Raw genomic sequence first — 17,033 nt, forward strand, 5'->3', positions numbered from 1 at the left:
TTCCCCAACACTCCCCCTTAACTCAACCAATCAAAGTGAGCCAAAGAGTATATGCCCCGCCCGCTTACCATACTGTGACAAATCAGAGTATTCAGATGGACTGCAGCTCTCTACCCATTCACACATTTTCCGGGCGCCCTTTACCAACATGGCTGCCTGCGCGGAGCACTCTGGGACTCGTAGTCCGGCCCTCGCGTGTCTTCTTAACCTAAGAGCTGCCTGAGCCAGTCGCTATCGAGAGCCTGTACGCCTCCTTGATGATTTCTGGGAGTTGTAGTTCTTTGCCCTATCTCTGCCCCTCCTGTTTCCGGTGCCGTCACGGGACAGAGCAGTCGGTGACAGCCCCGAGGGCCCCCGCCCCGCGCCCATGGCCGAGCCGGATCGTGAGTCGGGGGCCCCGGTGGGAGGGTCGGGCCGGGCCGCGCCGGGGCCTGGCTGAGGGCTGCAGGCCCCGGGGCCCGAGGACGGGCATGGTGGGGCTGGAGACTGGGGCCGCATGGAGGGGAGTGGGATTCGGGGCAAGGTTGGGAGGGGGGGTGTCGTTGCTAAGTGATCCATCTTGCTTGGTTGGTGGGTTTCTGGGTCGCGAGCTTTTAAGTGTCCGTTTGCCACGTCCCCCAAGTTCCTAATGATCGCGTGTTTCTCGCACCTTGGTTGCTGAGGACCCTCGTTGCTAAGGACTTAGGTTGCCGCGGACCCGGTTGCTAAGGGTACCTGGTTGTTAGGGTACCTGTATGATGCTAGGGAACCCCTGGTGCCCCCCTCCTATCTCTTCCCTCTAGTTCCTGTGCCCCTCCTGAACATGCCATCCCCACTGCGCCTCCTCTCCTAAACTTGTCTCTACTCGGAGTATTTTCTTATATCCTCTATTCCTTTTTAAACTTTCTCTGTTAGTAAACCTAACCCTCCCTGCACACACACACACACACACAAACACTATTTCCTTCCTCACTTCTAAGTCTTCCTCCATGTCCAGTATGCTTTGCTTTCTCCTGCCTCTCCTAAACCTTCCAGTCCCAGCTTCCTTGTCCCTCACTGACCACTTCTGACAGCACTGTTTACTCTAACGTGGTCTGCTTTCCCCATCCCTTCTCTCCCTCCCAACCCAGTGTAATTAGCTTGATGGGCCTTCTTGCTCCCTGCCCCTCTGCTTTGAATACCTTCATTCCCACTTAACCATGCCCCCCACTGTAACCACATCTGCTCCCCCTCCTCCCCCAGCCTCTGACCCTCTGGAGACCCAGGCAGGGAAGGTGCAGGAGGCTCAGGTGAGATTTGGGGAAGGGTGGAGGGAAGGAGAGAGATGGACTTGTTCCCACACCTCACACAGGGTGGGGGGGAGGTGGCAGAGGGGAGACAGTCACCCCAGGGCCCTAAGCTCACTGCCCCAGTCCCTTGCCCCAACTCCTGGTTCAGTCTCCTGGGGAATGGTGGATTCTGGGGACTGTCGGGGAAAGCCTCAACTTCAGGCCTGCCCTCCCAAATTCTTCTCTTTCCTTGCTCCCTCCCCGTATCCTTTCGGAACCTCATTGATGCTGGGCATGGAAGAGAGGGGCATCCGATTTTGTCTCTGAATGCACAGATCTCACAGACAAGTGACTGGAAATGACCCTCCAGGATGATTACGAAAGTAGCTCAAGGCAGAGTAAACTTTGTGGGGTCACAGAGGCTCTGGCCAATCTGTTCCCTGAGTGAATCCACAGGCTGGCCTAGGAGTCAGACTGTGGTGCAGACACCTCACAGTAAGTGAAGAATGACTTAGAATTGTCTTATGCAGTGTGACAAATGGCATTCCACGCAGAGTGTACAGGTTGTGTGAAGACTAGAGGGCACAAAGGGTGTGGTGTGGTCAGTAGCCTGGTGGCTGGGGGTGGTTAGTTAATTGTAGCTGAGGTTAGCATTTATTGAGTACTTATTCCAGCCAGCTCCTCTGCTCAGGTCTCTGTGTACATTTCATTTCATCTTCCCAGAATCCCTTGCAGGGGGCAAGGTCTACTGGGGCCATTTTACAGATGAGGAATCTGAGGCAGAGCTTTTAGGTAACTTGTCCTCTATCTTCCTCACCTCTTCTGCCCCTGCTAGAAGAGCAGGGACTGTTTTTGCAACCCAGGGCACTCTGCAGGTTGCCTTCCAGAAACTTCAGGAAGAGGTAGCCAGGCTGCCTCACAGAGACCTGAAGGCCCCACCAGCATCTCTAGGTCCTGCTACAGCCAAGTTGCTCCCACATGCTGGGCAGGGCCCTCAAGTCCTTCCACAGAGCCTCACTGTCTGCAGTCTGAAAGGATGCCAACCCCCCCACCCAGAGATGCAAGATCGCCATTCAGATGTAGGGCAGCGTGGAAGCTGAGAGGAAGGCCCCTGACAGGTGCACAGCAGGGCCACCCTGAGGGTCTGAAAGCTCCCTTTTGGGCTGGGATTTCTCCCTCGCCTGGCTCCGATGGCTCAGCCACTCTCACAGAGAAAGGTTTAATGTTAAAAAGGGATCCTCAGTCCCAGAAAGAGAGATTTGAGGGTGTAAATTGCAGCATTGTCTGTGATAGGGCAACACTGGAAACAGCCCAAGTGGCTGTCAGTAAGCGGGTTAAATGAACTATGGCTCATCCTTACAATGTAACACTACAGCCTTACAATATAACACTATGTAGCTTTTTTAAAGGAGGAGGTAGATCTATAGTATATTGTTCTGCGGAAGAGGCAAGGTGCAGTGTTGTACCGTGGCACGGACCCATTTCTGGAAAATGAATGAGTTTTGTATGCAGAGAAAAAATCTAGAGTCATTACCACTGTACTGTGAATGGTGGTTATCGTGACAGGGGTGGGTGAGGGAACTAGAGGCAAGTGTCTCAAGTCACACGTGGTCTCATGATCAAAGTTTTTACAAAACCTATGGAAGAGCAATTTAAAATTTTTAAATATGTTTGGAAGAGTGGTTCCTATTCCAAAAGGCTTGAAACCAGAGCAGAGAATAATTTGGGGGAGGAGTCTTAAGCAGGAGACTGCATTGGTCAGAATTGTGCTTTTGTGAGGTCCACTGCAGGGCCCAGCCCTGGTGTAGTGCACAGTGAGTATCCATCATTCAGTGGTGGATAGTTCTGGAGCTCCTGTCAGGGCCAGGCCCTGTTCCCGGCACGGGGTGTCCACCGGTAAACACGAAAACTCCCTGCCATCTTGGAGCTGACATCATGGTGGACTCCATTCCCAGTGGTGATCTGATGGTTATAGACTGGAGAAGCCAGTGAGAAGGGCACTTGGAGCAGAGGGCAGGGTGGGCTGACAGAGCCAGGCAGTCACCTGGAGGGTGGTAACATCCATTGGGGTGGAGGCCGAGGCTGAGAGCTTAGGGAGGACAGGGCCCCCAGGGGGAGGACTGGCTGGACCAGGTAGAGCTCTGGGGAGGAGACATATTAGGGCAGGAGGGCGGGTGAGGGAGACAAAGACTGGGGGACAGAAGCCAGACTGAGATAAGACCTAGGAGGAAGGACAGGTTTAGGAGAGATGCTATGACCAAGATTGAGATGTGGTGGGAGAGGGAGGCCAGGGGTCACTTCAACAGAGGTATCCAGGAGGCTGCAGGAGTCCCAGATCTGGGGCTAGGAGGTGGCATTATCAACGCCTAACCCAAGACCATTGGCACAGATGAGGCAGCTAGCCCAGGAAAAGTGGAGAGAGGAAGTAGGAGGGCGAGGGCAGCACGGAGTCTCAGATCTGCAATCTGGGAGCCTGGCCGAGGGGAAGAGTAGATAATGACAGGGAGGGGTTGGAAAGGTGGAGCCCAGGGCTTCAAGAAGGAGGGCTAAGGGCCCCAGGGTGAGGACTGGGGCATTTCCACTGGGGTTATTCATAGAAGTGACTTTGATGAGGAGGGCAGCAGGCCCACACCACAGGGGACAGGTGGGGATGCAAGGCAAAGACATGGGACACCAGGCACTTCTGACACTTACCCACTGGGTGCCCCTTGGAGCGCCTCCCTTAGGCTAATGCTTCATGTCAGAGAGCCCTCTGAGGCAGTGCCATATCCTCTGAGCTCCATGTCCAAGATGAGGGCCATCAAACTCAAAACAGCAAAGAACATGAGCTCCTCAGGAGCAGTGGGACCACGTGTCCAACCCATGCAGCCCATCCCAGAGCCTGCACACTGTCCCCCGACCACCCCTCTCTTCCTTGGGCCCACTTCCAGCCAGAGCCTTTCCCCCAAACCCGGGTGCCATCCTCCTCTCTCTTCCCTCGCTAATCCCACTTCTGGGGCCTGGCCACCCCACCCCAACCCCTTCCAGGACTCAGATTCAGACTCTGAGGAAGGAGCCACTGGCGGCGAAGCAGAGAGTAAGTATCTTCCCTGGGAGTGGGGTTCTGGGGGAGCAATTTAGGGCAGGGATGTATTTGCTACCCCTCACCTCCACTGAGGGTGACATTCTAAGTATGTCTGTTGGGTGCAATGCCAGCACCTAGAGGACCCTGACTGTGGGAGGGTGGGGGATCCCAGGGTGGACTGGGGCACTCAGGGCCCCAGGGCTCCTGGGCTGAACACCCACCCTCCTGTTCTCTCTTTGCTTTTTGGCCAGTGGACTTCCTGCGGAACTTCTTCTCCCAGACACTGGGCCTGGGCACCCAGAAGGAGCGTTTGCTGGACGACCTGACCCTGGAAGGGGTGACCCGCTACATGCAGAGCGAGCGCTGTAAGTCCCTGCCCTGCCTTTCACCACTTGCCCTGCTCCTGGCCCCATGTGACTTCTCAGCTGCCACCACTTGAACCGTCACACCTTTTGCTACCAAGTAACAAGAAACCCAACTCCCACCGGCTTAGGCCAAAAAGAGAGCATTGACCCTGTAACTAAAATCCAGCATTAAGCATGGCTGGATTCAGAAGCTTCCGTGTTGTCAAAGATCTTAACCCCCTCTGGCGCCAGTTTTCTGCGTGGAGGTGAAGGAGGCTCCTGGTGGTACCACATGTCAGTTCCACTAGCCTAGTATCTCCTTCCAGGGGTTCAAGCGAAAGGGCAGAGATCGCGCGCGCCCCAATTGGGCCAGGTTGGGTCACACTTCTACCACAAACCAATCACCTGTCTATCCCTGATTGGCCAGACGTGGGTCACACCTCTATTGCTGATTGGCCAGGCCTGTTTGACAGACTGAAGACGCTACCAATAATAATTACCCCAGAACGTGCCTAGGGGGTGCAACCCAGGAACAGAGAGGGAAATGCCCGGAAGAGGGGCCGGGAGGAGAGCAAGAGCCGCGTGCCCTGGGACCACTATTACAGGAAGTGTGTTTTGGAGTGCTGTGTAGATGCCTCTCTACTAGGTCACCATGTCATTTCTATTTCTTGCTGAAAATTGAGGTCACCAGAGTCTGAGAAACCGGGCCCTCAGCAGTCCTCAAGTAGAACAATTGACCCTTTGAGGGTCCTGAACAGCCTTTTGTTGAGGACGTCTTCTCCCATTTCCCTGTCCTCCAGCTGCTGCCGGCTCCCTGCTCAGGCGTCCAGGCTTGCTGCCCTGAGCCTCCCACTCTCCCAGGCCAGGCCGGGCAGCTGTCTGCAGACATCTCCTCCCCAAAGAGAGCACAGGCAATGGCCGCAAAGCTCTGGTTCTTTCCGTCCTCCCACACTTGGGTTTTAGGACAGTGGGCTCACGAGGCTGCCCGTGAGGGGCACAGTGAAGAACGACAGCTGACTGAGCCCTCACCATTTGCCAGGTGCTGGGCTAGGCTAGACGTCCTCTCCTTCAACCTTCACACTGTACCTATGAGGTTGTCACAGGAGTGGTGTGGACAGAGGAGGAAGTGGAGGCACAGAGAGGTTGGGACTCCGTGCAGGGTCACACAGCTGGCAGGAGGCAGTCAGGACTCCACCCCAGGCTTCCCTGAATCCAGAGCACACGGTGCCTCCTGTGTGGCCCCAGCTAGCTCCAGCTGGGCCTAGCCCAGTGGCAACCCCGAGACAAAGCCAAGGGCTTCATCCCCCTTGCTGTCCTCCTTCGCATGGGATGCCCCAGAGGTCCCCAGTTCAGGGGCTTCACACTTGGGGCTGGCCATCAGCTGATGGGCAGATGCCTGGGTCCCGCATGGCCAGGCTGCCCAGCAGGTGCTGATAAGACAACAGAGCTATTTCCGCACAGCCCTGAATGTTTGCAAAGTGATTCCTACCACACCTTCCCATCCTTTTTTCTGAAAGCCAGGAGAAAAGGAGAGGAACAAAGTGCTCATACGCGTACAAACCCTGGGTCTCAAGAGGTACAATTGCCTCAGAGAATAATAGCAGACACATATGTAGTGTTTGCTCAGTGCTGGGCGCTGATCTAAGCTTTACACGAATGAATTCATTCTCTCGACAGCCCCATGAAGCCATTGTAATTATGCCCATTTAACAGAGCAGGAAGCTGGAACCCAGAGAGGGGAGCTGAACTAAGACACCCCCCCCCCGTCATGCCCCCATCCGCCAGCCCCAGCTGGTGAGCAGGAGAGCTAGGATCCAAGCCCTCTTATCTACCGGCTTTCACTGGGTGAGAGCCAAGAGGGGCAAATCTTTGGTCTTCACCAGAAAATGATCAGACTTCCAGTGGCTGGTGTGTGTTTGATTATAGAGGAAAGGAATATGCTGAAGGAACATGCTAGAAATAGATGGTCATTCAAGATTGTGTCCAAAAGGTGAGGTTAGGCCAGAGATTTTTCCCAGTGATCTGTAGCTCTTCCGGGGGAGACCCCCACCACCACTGCCCAGCCTTCTCACTAAGAGCTCATGTGTTTTTGTATAGATCTAGGAGGGGAAACTTCTCTCCAAGTGGCTTTTTCTCAAATCTGTCCAAGTTGGTATAATTTGAAACCGTCATTTCCTTGTCCCCCTCTGCCACCAGTTGACTGCATGATCCTTCCCCTGTCTGAGCCTTGGTTTTCTCATCTGTAAAGTGGGGGTGTTAACCTCCCCTTCCCCCTGAGATGATTGGGAAGACCATTCATGCATCTGAAATGCTGGCATGGAGGAAACGACATCGGGGGCTGTGATGGGTGCTGTTATTTGGGGGCCGAGCATACTGTCACGTGATGCAGAAACTCCTCTCCTCCAGGTCGCAGGGTCATCTGTTTGGTAGGAGCTGGGATCTCCACATGTAAGTGCCTCCCCTCCCTCCTCATAGCTACTCCCACATTTGGGGACCCCCTTACAGGGACTGGAGGTAGCCGTGTCTGTGCCTTTGATGGGGAGGGATTGATGGGGTATAGATGGAGGTCCCTGACCCATTGCTCCACACCTCACCCCCTGGCCCACAGCTGCCGGCATCCCTGACTTCCGCTCCCCATCCACCGGCCTCTACGCCAACCTGGAGAAGTACCATCTTCCTTACCCGGAGGCCATCTTTGAGATTGGCTACTTTAAGGTATGTGCTCCCCAGGCAGGAAGGTCTGTAATGGGGAGGGAATGGGATTGCCTGACTCCAACTCTCAGTTCACCAGGGGCATCTGGGTGCCCACCTGCCCTCTGGCTCTCTCTCCCACAGAAACACCCAGAGCCCTTCTTTGCTCTCGCCAAGGAACTCTATCCTGGGCAGTTCAAGGTGAGCTTTCTTGCTGGGCACTCAGGAAAGCTTGGGGGGCAGCAGCCATGGGAAAGGCTTCTTCTGGGGCTCTTCAGACAAATATCCCATGATCATAAAGGACATGGGCTCCGGGCCACGAGGGTCCATGTTCTGGTCCCTCATTTCCTACTCTTGTGACCTTGAGCCTCAATTTTCCCATCTGTGAAATGGGGCCAGTGATGCTCCCGAGGCCAGTGTGATGAGTCCATGATGTAAAAAAGCCAGAGTGTCTGGAACACTTCCTGGCATGAGGCAATGTGCAGCAAATGGGCTCTGTCACGATGGGCACTGTTCCGCTTGCCCCCCCCTTCCAGCCGACTGTCTGCCACTACTTCATCCGCCTGCTGAAGGAGAAGGGGCTGCTGCTGCGCTGCTACACGCAGGTAGGCGGCCTCAGGCTCCCTGGGGGTCGGGGGAGGGCTGGCCGTGTGCATCCTGGCATCCCTGGGGCCTGAGAGCCCAGGCCGCTGAGTTCTTGCTGTGTGACCTGCAGGGAGCCCCTGCACCTCCCCTCAGCCTCAGTTTCCCCTTCCCCTTCCCCTCAGCCGCAGTGGCCAGAACAGTTTGGCCTTTCAGGGCCGCACGTCTTAGGGGCTACACTTTGCACAGTAGATTTCCGGGTTGGTTAGGGTTTTTAGCAGATGGCCACGGGGTAACTGGCTCTGGCAAAATCAGTACACCACACCCGTTTCCCAGCGGGCGGATGGAGAGTCTCAAGAAAGGGGCATCTTTTTGACATTAGGCAAAGGGCTTGCGTGTGCCACGGGCCTTGGCTCGTACATGTCAGGAGCTGAGCCGAGGGCTCTCTGGCAAGGACGGCTCACATCGTGGGTTTCTGGACTAGTCGACAAGACGTTTCCAGCGTCTTACACCCCTCACTGTAAAAGCAGTCGGTGCCCCTACCTTTGTTTTAGGAATGTGTGTTTTATGAATGCAGATGAATACATGAAATTGAAATTACAAGGCGTCAGTAACAGTGACATCGTGCTGTAAATGATCCCTCAGGGCGCTCCTCGGGGGGCCCAGTCTGTTGAGTGCCCAACTCTTGGTTTCTACTCAGGTCATCGTCTCAGGGTGGTGAGATCGAGCTCTATGCTCAGAGGGAAGTCTGCTTAAAATTCTTTCTCTCCCTCTGCCTCCGCCTTTCTCCTCCCTGTGTGCTTGCACTCGCTCTCTCTCTCTCTCTCTAAAAGAAATAAATGTTGTTTTTTTTTTAATGATACCTTAGAACCCAAAATTTAAAAAGAGAGAATACTTGACTATAACTGGGCATTCTAACATTTTCTTCCTGCACCTGGCAATTTGGAGCCTGCCAGCCTGGGAAGCCGCCACCAGGGGGAGGATGAATTTCTTCCTAAGTACTGATTTCTCAAATGGGGGCAGGAGTCCATTGCCTAGGACTGGTGGTGGTGGCCTGAGAAAGGACAGCCTCTTCTTTCCAGGAGGAGCTCCCGCTCAGGATAAACCTAACCTTTCTTCCCAGAGGCCATTTTATCCACAGGACGTGGCTCAGACATGATAAACACAGCTTTCTCCAAGCCAAGGGCCCCCCTGTGCTTGATTCCATGAAATCCACACCGCAGCCCTGCTACTGTCATCTTCTGTCACAAGTGTTTACCCAGTGTAGGCCCTGTGCCAGGCCCTGCTGGCGGCGACATCCCTGCCCTCCTAGAGCTGACAGTCTGCTGTGGGGAGAGAGAGACAGTGGACATGATGGGTAGGAAGCAGAGCTAGGGGGTCATGATTAAGCAGGAGAGGGAATTAGAAGTGTTGCCGGGGGGTGCTGTTGTCAACAGGTATCGGGGAAGGTCTCACTGAAAAGTGCGCGTTTAGACAAAGACCTCCAGGAGGGGACAGAGGGAGCCACGGTATCATCTGGGGGGAGAGTGTGTTCCAGGCAAAAGGAACAGCCAGGGCAGAGGTCCTGAGGTGAGACTGTATTTGGCTCAAGTGAACAGAGAGGACAGCAGGATAGAATAGGGGGGTGGGGGGGACAGGGACTAACTATGTGGGGTCTTGGGGCCGCAGGAAGGGCTAAGTGAGAGGGAGCCACAGGAGGGCTCTGAGCAGGGTGGAATATGACCTGACCCAGGGGTCCCCCTGGCTGCATGTCCAGGACCTACTGGGAGTGGTGAGGAGGGGGGCACAGAGACCAAGGAGGAAACTGCCCTGACGGTGGAAGCAGATGGGTCACTCTTCTGGGAAGCGAGTGTCCCCTCCTGGCAACAGTGACTGTGCAGCTTTAACTGCACACGCATCAGCAAAACAGCTGATGACAGAAAACAGACAACCGTGGCGGGAGTGAGGGGGGAAGCATTCCCCTCTCATGTTTCAAGACACCATTTTGTTTTGTTTTCTCCAAACTTGTCACCCTCTCCGTCAACCTCAGTCACTTTTTGAGTCACTGACCCAGTTTTCTGGAACACCCTGTCTTCACCTCTTTCCGGATTGTGATGGTGTTGCGCTTCTGGGGCCGTGTACAAGAGCTGTTTTTATCCCCAGATGCAAGTCTCCGTCCAAACACGTGAACAGTTGCCCTGTTCGCTCAAGCCCCTGCGATCTCCACAGCAAAGCAGCTTCTAAATATATTCATAGCATTTAGCCTACACGTGGGGCTTGTACTTGACTTTCTGCCACTTAACTCCCTGTGTGGAAGACTCTTCCATATCCACACCCACATAGCATCTTCCTACCCTCCCTCCTTCCCTGCCTGCCTGCCTGCCTTCCTCTCTCTCTTCTTTCTCTTTCTTTTTTTTTTTCTTTTCTTGATTTTAAGTAACCTCTCCACCCAAAGTGGGACTCGAACTCCCAACCTCGAGATCCAGAAACGCACGCTCTAGGGAGTGAGCCAGCCAGGCACCCCCAACTTCATGCTTCTTCAAAGCTGCTGTTGCCTTTGTGTCCATCAGGGGGACACTGTGTTTTGAAACAAAAAGGGAGCCATGGTTTAAAAAGCAAGGGATTTCCGTTGACAATCGGACTTCAGTCTCCTCCTGCAGATTGAGAAGAACTGCCAGCCCTCCTACCCCCACCCCGGGCAGGGGTTGGGGGGCAGTGAGCACTGGGCCGGAGCTGGACAGTGCTCACCCTCACCTTGCCCTGCTTGCTGCCACACACCCAGGCAACATGTCACTGTACCACCCTGCATTCATCACCGCCTATCCTCTAGGAGAGAGCATCCTGGGGCCGTACTCCCCAGCCCCCAGCTTCCCTCCCTAGAAGCCCCTATTGTTGCTGGCTTCTCCTATCACCTTTATTTTTGTTTTAAATATTTTATTTCTTTATTTGACAGACAGCACAAGCAGGGAGGAGGGGCAGAGGGAGAGGGACAAGCAGACCTGCTGAGCAGGGAGCCACATGTGGGGCTTGATCCCAGGTCTCCAGGATCATGACCTGAGCTGAAGGCAGAGGCTTAACCCACTGAGCCACCCAGGCATCCGTGTATCGCCTTTCAAAATAGTGTATACACCGGCAAACAAATACACACCTTCATATATAGCTTTGCTACCACCTTTGTTCTCCTGTGCCTTTTAATCTCTTGAAGGGATCATTTCCATATCAGGACATGTAGGACAGCCTCATTCTTTTCCCATTCGAGGTTTTTTAAATCAGAAGTGGCCTCAGAACAACAGAGGCAGCTTAGTGTTTTGTGTGTGTGTTTTTTTTTTTTACACACTATTTAATTATTTGCATGCACACTGCTTCCTCACATGTGAGCAGGGCCATAGACTGAGTCAAGTAACAAAGGCAAAACTAATGCGGGGTTGGGAGAGGAAGAGCTCCAGAGAGAGTCTGGGAACAGTGGCTCTTGTCTGCACGTTTGGGGAACAAGCTGATTGCTGGCAGGGAGCGGAGACAAGTGCTTGGGGCCGTCTGCCCCTGAAAGAGAACCCTTTTGGTTGTGCATGGAGCTCAGGGAGGCCGTGCCAGGTCAGCTGTGGGCTGCACATGACCCGCCATCTCGGGGTGGCGTCTGGCCGTGTGCTGCGGGCTCCGTCAGCTCCATCAGCACCTGTCTCTGCAGCATTCCTCACGGGCAAACAAAAGCTGCTCCCGGGGGGCTGCGTGCTTTAAGAAAAATGAGAGAGCACATATGTCAATGTGGAAGGGAAGAATAGTCCTGCTGGTTTAATGAGGAATCTATCCGTGTCTTAAAAGAATGCCAGTGAATGTGCCGTCTGTGAAAACAGACCACAGTAAGACACCCAACTGCTGATTACGAAAACAGTGATTGAAACCAAATAAACCCTCCCGATTCACTTATTTCTGTTACGGCTCAGCCAGGGGTGCCACAGACAGTTGTGCAGGTTGGTTACTGCACAAATGCCACATCCGAGGGCGCTCTTATTTCCAACAGAGACATTATAGGCTTCCCCATCAGTGCCATCAAAATTTCTGGCAGGTGGCTCTAACGTCATGTGGTCCTAACAAAAACAAATTTTCTGAGAAATGGAAACAAAGTGGCCCAACTATGCAGAAACACTCCATCTGGGCTGACAGTGGCAGTGGGCCTGGGCTCACAGATGTATGGCTTTGGGCCCCACCTTTAACCATCTGTGACTTTTCCACTTGGTCGGCCCCCCCTGAGAGTGAGCAGAGGGGTTTATAGGCACACCCGGCCCCCTTGCTTCTCCCTCCCTCCCTCCTCCCTCTCTCCCCTTTGTTTCTCTTCGCAGGGCCCTGCTCTGCCTTCTTTCCCGGTTGCCTCACTCCTGAGCCTTTTCCCTCTGTGTCTCCCCCCAGAACATAGACACCTTGGAGCGAGTGGCAGGGCTGGAGCCTGAGGACCTGGTGGAGGCCCACGGCACCTTCTACACCTCGCACTGCATCAGCCCCCTCTGCCGGCGGGAGTACTCGCTCAGCTGGATGAAGGGTGAGGCGCCCAAGGTCATCCACGGTCATCCATGAGGGCAGGCCTCGTGGGTGCCCCGTGTCTGCTCCCTGGGGCCTCCAGGTGGTGGGCACCCGTTCCGTCCCACTCTGTGGCTCTTTTTAGCTGCTGACAGCAGCGCCCTGGAGACCTGAGGCAGCGGGCAAGATTCACTGCTCCGACACCACCTCCCAGCCAAGGTATAATGGAACCAGGTCCCACACCCCGTCCAGCCACACACAGAGACGTGTGTTGGGATAGAGGCCACCAGAGTATCCCACAGTCTGTTCTGTGAGGTCATAAGGCCCCAGCTCTTAATCCTGTGAGGGGCTCTGACCTTACCTTGCACAAGGGGGCCCGCAAGGGCAAACCCAACTACCTTCGAATCCAAATGTGCACTGTCCAGTATGGCGGCCACAACCGCATATGGCTCTTGGGCACTGACAGATGTGCCCAACAGTACCAAGGACCAGAATTTGTAATTTTACACCATTTTTAGTAATTTCAATGTTAAAAGCCACACACAGCTGGGACGACCAGATTGGACAGGACTGTGTGAGAGCCACGGGGTCCAAAGGCCCGTGAGTCAGAGTCCGTGGAATGTGAAGCTGGACACAGGCCTGGTTCGGGGATGAAGGCTGGGGGCCCTCCCTAGGGGTGCAGACAATAGGGCTTGTTAGAGTCACTGTCCTGGTTCACGGAAGGGCAGAGAGTCCAGAAAAGGGGGAAAAGAAAAGTCAGCCAGTTTTTTCTCAGAGGCCAGTGAGAGGCTTGTCTGACGTCCACTGTACTGCTCAGAAGCCCCGCGTTTCACCCTGGCAGGCCATTCCTGACATTCTTTGTGCTGATCTCACAAAGCCTCCGGTGTCCTGTGTCCGTGTGAGACAGGGACAGCTTCGGCGTTTGCGGTGGGGCCTCCGGGGGGGGGGGGGGTGGCCTTCTGCTCAGATGCCAGCTGACCGCTGCTGGGAGAGGCTTCCAGAATAGCTCAAGGGCACACAGCTGGGGGGAACGGACCACGAACACCACCCCATTGTGTGCCCCTCCCAGCGACAGCGCCTGTAGCCGCCACACACTCTCCACCACTGTCAATGCCATCAGGTTTTTAAGGACATTACAAATGGCACAACAGGGCTCTGTATGTGTCTGCTGAAGGAATGAATGAAGAGTTGAACAAAGGAGCTCATATTCTGTGGGTTGGTTGCAAGAGACAGAATGCTTTTCAAGATTCCTTAATCAATAAGCAATAAGGAGTGTGATTGTCATAAGACCAGGGGCGTGTGTATGTGTAGGTGTCTGTCCCAGAACCCAAGGATGGGAAGCAGCTGGGCCTGCGAATGTATCCCAGGATCGTCTGCAGAGTCTTCCCTTTCTCTGACACCCGGCCTGGGACTCACCAGGCCTCTCCCCCACAATAAAATAGAGCCGTCCCGCAAGACCCACTGGGAGAGCTTTCCTGCCCAGGTCGGGGGTTGCCGAGATCCAGTTACCCCTGCAAAGGGCAAACGCTTACTCATTCACCTGTTCTTTTGTTTATTCTTTAAGTCATTAGCCGTAGCCTTGTGCTCAGAGCCACCCCCGGAATCCTGGGGAGGGTGGGGGGGTGGGCGGAGAGGGAGGACAGCTTTCCAAGAAGGGCGAGCAGGGCAAACACCCCAGGGAACCCCCTGACTGAGGTGTGTTCGTGGACAACGAAGGCTGGCCGCAGCCCCAGGCCCCAGCCCAGAGTCACTTACCTTCTTCTCTCCCTTCCCCTTCCCCATGCCCAGAGAAGATCTTCTCAGAGGTGACTCCCAAGTGTGAGAAATGTCACAACGTGGTGAAGCCTGGTGAGCCTCGGGGCCAGGGCCCAACCCAGAGAGATTTGGGCTGGGACCCCCACCCCTCCACGAGCCCCTTCCCAAGAAGGCCACCCTCCCTCCCTGACCAGTGCCCCAGATCTGTCCCTACCGCTCCACTGCTCCCAGCCCTCAGGCCTGCCTCTGCTCCTGCCCTGTCTCTCATTCTCTCTCTCTCTCTGACCCTGCCTCTACCTCCCGTTTCACCTTCTCTTTCTGTCTCTGTGTCTGTCTGTCCCCCTGCCTCAGACATCGTGTTCTTCGGCGAGAACCTCCCAGCAAGATTCTTCTCCTGCATGCAGTCAGTAAGTGGCCCTGGGCCCCCCCACGTGGGGACAGATGGCCTCCCCAATTAGCTGCAGATGGGGTGTTGGGAAGCAGCCCAGCCCCCACCGAGCCCCTGGAGCCCTCACTGGCCACGCCCCCCTCACAGGACTTCCTGAAGGTGGATCTCCTCCTCATCATGGGCACGTCCCTACAGGTGCAGCCCTTCGCATCCCTCATCAGCAAGTAGGTTGGGACGGGGCGGGGGCGGGGGCTGGGGACCGGGGGAGCCAGCACAGGTCCTCACCGCCGAGCTCGCCATCCCTCAGGGCACCCCTCTCCACCCCACGCCTGCTCATCAACAAGGAGAAGACTGGGCAGGTGAGTTGGCTTTTATTTGAGCCCCCCTCTGATTTTTCCTCCTCTTCTTCCTCACAGGGGTCCCACATTCCCTTTCACTGGGACCCCCAACTCAGAACCAGGAGTTCTAGAATCCAGATTCCAGGTCACCTGGACTCTGGTTCTACAGGCATCTGGGTCACTTGGGACCCTTCTGAGCAAGGGACAGAACCCAACTCGAAGCGACTTAAGCCAGGATTGGAATGCTGTGCTTTGTGCGAGGAAAGAGTCGGGGCAAGCCGGACCTAGGGCTCGCAGCCCAGCATCGGGAGGCGCCCATTCCTGCTTTCAGCTCTTTTCCTGAGGTGGCCTCGCTCCCTCATCCCTGGGGAGGGATGGTTCCTCGAACAGGCCAAACATGCCATGGGCCAGGCACTGTTCCAAGCACTTTGTTTTATTTATTTATTTTATTATTTTAAGTAGGTTTCAGGCCCAGCATGGGGCTTGAACTCAACCCTGAGATTAAGAGTCATGTGCTCTACTGACTGAGATGGCAGGTGCCCCTAAGTACTTTCTAAGTATTCACCCACTGATAGTACCCTGCTAGGAGCAGTTTGGTGATGGCCTCCCACTCTACAGATAAGGAAACTGAGGTTCAGGGAGGCCAGGTCACTTGAGTGAAGTCACAGAGCAGGGAACAGAGCCAGGCTACCTGGTCCAGGGTCTGTGTTCTGAGCTGTCCCCCCCGCCCACCACCACCACAGACTGACCCTTTCCTGGGGATGATGATGGGCCTCGGAGGAGGCATGGACTTCGACTCCAAGAAGGCCTACAGGTGAGTCCTGGGCCTGCATGGGTTCCAGCTGAAGTGGGAGGGAAGGCGAGAAGGCACACTGAGTGGGAAGGGCAGGCAGGGGCCGGGGACAAGCCCGGGAGCTCTGACTCTCCCACCCACAGAGACGTAGCCTGGCTGGGTGACTGTGACCAGGGCTGCCTGGCTCTTGCCGACCTCCTCGGATGGAAGGTAAGGAATCTGGGCCACCCCATCCCACCTGGAGCCCCACCCCTAGACCCCTGCCCCTCAGATCCTCTGACTCCATGATGTATGGTGACCTCTGACCTCTGTGAACTTTGCCCCCTGCAGAAGGAGCTGGAGGAGCTCGTCCGGAAGGAGCATGCCAGCATTGACGCCCAGGCAGGATCGGGGAGCCCCAGCCCCAACCCCAACACTTCAGCTTCCCCCAGGAAGTCTCCACCTCCCGCCAAGGAGGAGGCCAGGACCTCAGAGGGAGAGCGGCCCCAGTGACAGCTGTGGCTCCTGGGCAGAACTCTCGCAGAGCCCCCACCAGCCCTGGTCCCCTCTAACTTGCAACTCTTGTCTGGGGAGCTCAGAACGTTTCCCCAGTCTCTTAACCACCCCCAAAACTGAGGTCCCGCCCCCTGACCCTGGCAAACCTCTAACAGCACCCAGGAGCCGAGGCCTGGGCAGCCGGGCTGTAACAGCCCGCAGTCTCTAACCACCCACTGGGATGGGGGTCAACTGCTAATCTCTAACTGCTCCAAGGGCCAGGACTGCTTCTAAACTTCTAACTGTTCCCGACAGGGGCCCCAGGCCTCCCCAGGGCTCTCCATGTCCTCTGCCACTCCTAAGGGCCTGTGCCCAGGGTGGCCAAGTCTAACGTACCCTGGTGGAGTGTGGGCCCTCCAAACCTAACATCCTCTGTGGGGAGCTGAGCCTGAAGGTCTCCAGAGTCTGGGCCTCCCACTCCCAAAGTGGGTGCTGGACCTGTTCCCTCTGGGACTCTTTTCCCCTGCCAGGAGGGGCTGACAATGTTGCTCATTGGAGACAAATTAAAAACAAAAACAACTAACAATCAACTGTCCAGCCTCCCTGTTCCTTTCTGTGGGCACACAGGGAAGCAGCTGGAGGGAGGGGGTCCAGGGAACCAGAACACCAGGCTCTTAGGAGAGAAAGCCAAGGGTGTTGACAGGGGACTCTGGGGGCTGCAAGACTCCCAGACTCCCAGACTGCCAGAGTTCCTTCCTCCAAAGCCCAGTCACATAAATCCTGAGCCCCCCGGAAAGAGAGGAAGGTCGATTTCAGATACCCCCCAGCCCCGCCTCTTCCCCCACCCGCCCAGCTTCCTCTCTCTA

At 55.4% G+C, this 17,033-nt stretch overlaps 1 protein-coding gene across 3 annotated transcripts; it reads left to right on the top strand.

Annotated features, from left to right (window-relative positions):
• The first annotated feature begins 218 nt into the window (after positions 1-218).
• SIRT2 (sirtuin 2) lies at positions 219-16,757 on the top strand. Of its 3 annotated transcripts, XM_059381217.1 has the most exons (16): positions 299-383; positions 1,222-1,268; positions 4,275-4,323; positions 4,563-4,676; positions 7,062-7,103; positions 7,264-7,370; positions 7,491-7,547; positions 7,883-7,951; positions 12,312-12,441; positions 14,208-14,267; positions 14,526-14,581; positions 14,710-14,786; positions 14,870-14,921; positions 15,644-15,714; positions 15,837-15,903; positions 16,024-16,757. In XM_059381217.1, exons 1-16 carry the CDS (start codon positions 368-370, stop codon positions 16,183-16,185), a joined length of 1,176 nt encoding a protein of 391 aa, XP_059237200.1. In that variant the 5' UTR covers positions 299-367; the 3' UTR covers positions 16,186-16,757. The 3 variants fall into 3 exon arrangements, with proteins under 3 accessions (XP_059237199.1, XP_059237201.1, XP_059237200.1); XM_059381216.1 differs by lacking the exon at positions 1,222-1,268 and having other exon boundaries at positions 219-383; XM_059381218.1 differs by lacking the exons at positions 1,222-1,268; positions 14,870-14,921; positions 15,644-15,714; positions 15,837-15,903; positions 16,024-16,757 and having other exon boundaries at positions 219-383; positions 14,710-14,790.
• The last annotated feature ends 276 nt before the right edge of the window (positions 16,758-17,033 follow it).

Source organism: Mustela nigripes, chromosome 17 (genome assembly GCF_022355385.1).
Source record: "Mustela nigripes isolate SB6536 chromosome 17, MUSNIG.SB6536, whole genome shotgun sequence".
Taxonomy (NCBI): domain Eukaryota; kingdom Metazoa; phylum Chordata; class Mammalia; order Carnivora; family Mustelidae; genus Mustela; species Mustela nigripes.

Coding starts and splice junctions, on each gene's coding strand:
- SIRT2 (XM_059381216.1), top strand. CDS start 258: ATGATTTCTGGGAGTTGTAGTTCTTTGCCCTATCTCTGCCCCTCCTGT. Junction 14,582..14,709: donor TCTTCTCCTGCATGCAGTCA/GTAAGTGGCCCT, acceptor CCCCCCTCACAG/GACTTCCTGAAGGTGGATCT. Junction 14,787..14,869: donor TTCGCATCCCTCATCAGCAA/GTAGGTTGGGAC, acceptor GCCATCCCTCAG/GGCACCCCTCTCCACCCCAC.